Source organism: Poecilia reticulata, linkage group LG13 (assembly GCF_000633615.1).
Source record: "Poecilia reticulata strain Guanapo linkage group LG13, Guppy_female_1.0+MT, whole genome shotgun sequence".
NCBI classification, from domain to species: Eukaryota; Metazoa; Chordata; class Actinopteri; order Cyprinodontiformes; family Poeciliidae; genus Poecilia; species Poecilia reticulata.
In genome coordinates this window covers 23,710,817-23,715,709 of record NC_024343.1, presented here as the reverse complement: position 1 = coordinate 23,715,709, position 4,893 = coordinate 23,710,817, and the positions used below count along the sequence as shown (strand labels likewise).

Below are 4,893 nucleotides of genomic sequence, written 5' to 3'. Positions count from 1 at the left end.
TCCTCCTCCTCCGCCTCTCCTCCTCTCCTCCTCTTTCTCTCCTCTTGAGGGTGAAAACACCATCGCTCATTCCGGGCCGTGACATTTTCCAGCTTGTCGCCGTATGCTGCTGCGCGGACAGCGAGCGCAGAGAGCCAAAAAGCAGGAGAGAGCAGGCGGGGGGAGGACGCCGCTAAGAGAAGCACCGAGCATCATCCCTCAGCCACCCGGAGCGAGAGGCGCACCAAGCGGAGGCGAGGCGCTGCAGGAAGCCGCTTCTCCCCTTTCACCTCCCCGGAATCCCACGCCGGACACGGCCCGAACCGGACTGGATATTTACGTCTCGGTGGGACATTTCACGCTTTTCTACCGGAGCTCCGTAGGCTTCCCACTCGCCAAAGCAGTAGCATTAAATAGGCAGCGGGAATCAATTAAAGCCTTTATTACCTTTGAGCGCATTATGAGCCATTAGGCTTACACAGGCGGTCATCAGCCGCCCGTATCAAACCTCCAGTGCCATCATTATGTTGTAACATAAAACGCGATGGACAAGGAGTAAACACAGCGGCTCTCCGCTCACTTAATGTTTGTGTTGACTCCTTGCGGGCTGTTCTGTCTCCGTGTTGATCGTGCTCACAACTTAATTACTGATTCGTTTATGAAGAAGAAGGAGAAGGAAAAAAAATAAATAAATAAAATTAAATAAATAAAAGCAAATGCACTCTGATTTCCAGGAGCCCGGAGACAGAGAGGAAGGGAGGGGGGAAGGATCGCTGGAGCACAGCCGAGCAGCGCATCATCCTCTCCGGTGTAGGTCTGGCTGTCGAGTCGCATGGAGAAAAGGGTAGGTCTGATCGGCTTCTTTATTAGTTTATCTGAGAAGGTGTGGGTAGGAACAGCCTGATCGGGTTTAAAGCAGCAAAACCGAAGCACATGTGCTGGGAGGTTTGTTTGCAGTGGACAGCCGCCACAAAAACACACAAGGCCCAGTAGAGACCGGTGGGCTGGAAGTGGCATCAGCTTATGTTTAGTGGGGAAACACCGTAAAAGGAGTGTTTAGTACTTTATGCACGGAAGCATGATCGCAAACCTCCAAAAATGAGCCAACAAAATGTCATTCTCAAGCACTTTTAAAATCACTTTTAGCCATAAACGTGCCAAAATTCAGTGGCAATTATGGATGAAGCAACTTGAAATAAAAGGCCCTGATTTCAGGCTGTTTGATGCCAGTCAGTTGAGGGTTAGAGAGTTGGTCATTAAGAGGCAGGGCAGAGCAGAGGAGATACAGCTCTTCAGCTCGGTATGTAGGTCAGTTTTTTTGCTACACTGATTCAGAGGCTCGGTGGTGGTRGAGGAGGAGGAGGAGGAACGGGCCGAGGCTGAAGGGGCAGCAGGCGGACTGAGCTCCTCTTACTGAGAACAGAGCAATTAGAGGATGTAGGGTGTGCAGACAGAAAACCACAGCCATGTGAAAACAGGCAGGGATTTGAAAAAGTCGACGTGAACACACACTGAATCTAAAACGACTGACAAAACTACTTTTCAGCGCTTTGCCTCCTGCAAACAAGAAACATGGTAAAATACCTGGCTTGTGATGAAGGTACAAAATGTTCGTGAAGTAATAAACATTCCTTTAGCTGCTGCATCAAGGAGGAAACATTTTACCTGTGAGCCACAGCTGAGATGAGTAAAGGTCTCAGAGTTAAGGCTCAAATAATAATTTTTTTTTCTACCTATACTTTCTCAGCCATAAGTCATCTGGTAGTTGTTAAGTTTTACTAAGTTGATAAATGATTCATAAAACCACCAATATAAACATAGCAACCTTCCTGTTCTCTGCTGGGCACACGATGAAAACAACTGAAGCAACAATTTCAGTGAAAGTTTGATTTAAAAGTCTAAAAGTGTTGACTGCAGTCAATGTTGTGAGACTTTCACCAAGATTGAAAATGACATTTAGAGACTAATATTTGTTTAAAGTTTTTATAATTTTGATTTGTAATATTGAATACTGTACAAAAATCTATTTTTATAGTGCATGCGTGATATTTAAAGACTGAAATTTTAACAAGGCCAGCTAATTCAGGAACACAAGTCTTCAGTTTGTTGTAGGAATAAAAATGCATCTAGCCATACTGGATTAATCTTCTTTGGATAAATGGCCTTGTCTCCATGGATAAAACGCTGCGTAAAACCTTGTTTGGAGGCGCTCCAGTCTGCAACAGGTTCCGTTGTGTTTGCTCTCCGTGAAATACTTTACAGTTTATTCAGAATGTCTTAATTTCTAACGTGCTTATTACATACATGTAGCTTAAATTAATAGATTTTAATAATCAGCATGATTTACAACTCCAAAAATATTCACGTGAAAATGTTTTCCCTTCATCCCGAAGCTTTCACGCGTTAGGCTTCAAATTATTCTAAAGTTTTTGACTTTTTAAAACATTTTTTTAGCTTATTAAACAGGGATTGAAATGTCAATTTCTACACTTAAATATGTTATAAATTTAGGTGAAAATCTTGAAATATACTCCAACGATTTCTGCGTGTGAAATAAACATCAAATCATTTCTTTTAAGAACTGAGCCACATGTCTTCCGACTAACTGATTTTTACTGAAGTATTTCCTGTTAAGAACTATGTTTCGTTTATTAGCTCAGCCCCTCTTTCATTAAACGCGACATTAAACCGAGCACTGAGACGTACATTTAGCGTTATTCTCTAACAGACGCTCTGATCCCGATGCCGTTACAGCAGCTGGCGCAGCCTCATCAAGCGTAATTTGCTTTTAATAACTTTTCCATTGAAAACAGCACAGTTGTTAACCAGTTTGGTTGTTTTATTTTTTAGTTTTTTATACATACAAATTCCTGTAATTCAGTGTCTGAGCTCGCGCGCTTTGATCCTCCTGACGCACGGAAACCCGAGCCGCTCCGTGCGTAAAAAGAGACGCGCAATCTGATAGCCGTGATTGTTTTAATAGCCGACCACCATAAAAACGAGAAGGTGTCCCTGGACTGGGCCTCAGAGCAGGTGCTTTCTGTGACCATATGGGGCCCGAACCATTGGATTAGCCATTTAGGACAGACGTAGGGTTCAGCAGAATGCTAGCAGGGAAAGCAGTGCGTGGATGTGAAAGGGAAGGATTTTAGTTCATTTTAAAAAAGACAGAAAATAGCTTTTATATGTTCAGTGTAACTTTTGTTTCACCAGAGGTTGTACAGTCTATACATGGAGTCAAAATTAGCAGAAATTGGACTCTTTGGGTCAAAATGTCCTTGTCTCTGAGCTTTGCTGAAATGGCTTCAAACAGGTCAGCGGCTGTAGAGAAGCCGTCTTTTTGAGCCTCATATTTCAGCTGTAAGCCGCTGCAATATTCTTCCTCTAGACTCCACAGAAGAAAGCCAGAGTCAGCACACCGTGGCTCGGTTAAAACAACAGAGAAGTGAAAGGTGTGCGTTTGAGTTGTCCGCCTGTGATCCCAGTCATCCTGTGGGACTGTGACCTGTGTCCCTTTAATCCATCAGAAAGAGAAACAGAAGCAGATCTGCTGACCTGAGCACAGACATGCAGGAGCAGCGAACAGGCTCAGATTAGCTCCATAACACACTCAGACTGATGTGTTTATTCATGAAACGTGCGCCCTGACGGGCTGCTGCTGAGCATGTTTTCCTTATGAATTTGTCTGAGCCATGTGCCTGAGAGCTTGCCATATGTGCGTCTGATTCATTGTGTCATGGTGGTTTCTGCTTGTGTGTGAGCAGGCCCCATGTGAGGGTCTCGCAGCGGGGCCATGAGGGATGTCTCAGCATGGCTCCGTCTGGTTTAGATTTTAGGAAGGAGTTCGTAAAGTTTGTTGCCACAGACAATTGTTGAAGGAAATCTATAAACAGCCAGTTTGCAGTGTGCCTTGTAGGGGACACAGCGGTGGAGGAAGGTCCTCTCCTCAGATAAGACCTAATTTGGACTTCTCGGCCTACATGCATAGCAGAGCATGTGGCAGAAAACTAACACTGTACATCACCCTGAACACACCATCCCTAAAAGATGACGAAGACTTCAGCAGAGACAGGGAAGCCGCTCCAAGCGAAAGCCAAGATAGATGGAGCAAAAACACACATCTGGAAGAAAACCTGTGGGAGGCTGCAAAAAAGCCGAGGATACAGTAGATGTTTACTTTGCAGAAGGACCAGAGATTCTAACACACCACCCATATAAAATTGGACATTTTATATGTTAAAATGTCCCAGTCAAAGTTCAGACTTAAATCCAAAGGAGAATCTTTTCAAAATATTAAATTTGCTGTTCATGGATGCTTCCTCATCCAAACAGTCTGACTGAACTTGAGGTATTTCGCAAAGAAGAGTGAGCAAAACATTCAGTGTGAAAAGTTGGTGGAGACATGCCACAGAAAAAAACTTTCTGCTGTAAATTTAGCAAAAGGTTGACTAGCAAATAACAGAACATTAAAGTCTAAAGTCACTTTGCAGGAAATATGGAAAGGAAATGGAAAGGAAATATGGAATTTCCTTTCTATGTCACAGTGATGTGTTATTATGTGTTGAGCTAAGCCAGGAGTCTGCAGCCTCACAGCCAGACTAATGCTGATAAGTATAGTCATGATAGTAAATTCAGGTTTCAGCAGTTTATTGTTTTCTTCATTGAATAATTTCATTTAATTTCCACTAAAGAACGACTCAATGTTCAATGTGTTGCAGGACATGAAAAATGGGTAAACTTGGACACAAAGAACAGCATTGCAAGCAACATAAAGGCAGTGGCAATAGTTAATTTTTGATCAAACCACAGCTCAAAGTCCCTGCAGAGGCAGACACACACACGCACACGCGCACACGCACACGCACACACACACACGCACGCACGCACGCATGCACGCACGCACACACACACACA

General features: G+C 43.7%; 1 protein-coding gene across 2 annotated transcripts in view; it reads left to right on the top strand.

The window, feature by feature from the left end:
- Positions 1-6: 6 nt before the first annotated feature.
- Positions 7-4,893, top strand: part of meis3 (myeloid ecotropic viral integration site 3) — a 15,302-nt gene continuing 10,415 nt past the window's right edge. The window contains exons 1-2 of one of the 2 annotated variants that reach the window (XM_008426131.2): positions 7-325; positions 714-823. In XM_008426131.2, the coding sequence (XP_008424353.1) occupies positions 104-325; positions 714-823 (332 nt within the window). In that variant the 5' untranslated portion in view covers positions 7-103. Of the gene's footprint in view, positions 326-713; positions 824-4,893 lie in introns of those variants that run through there. The other variant, XM_008426132.2, reaches the window with a different exon arrangement.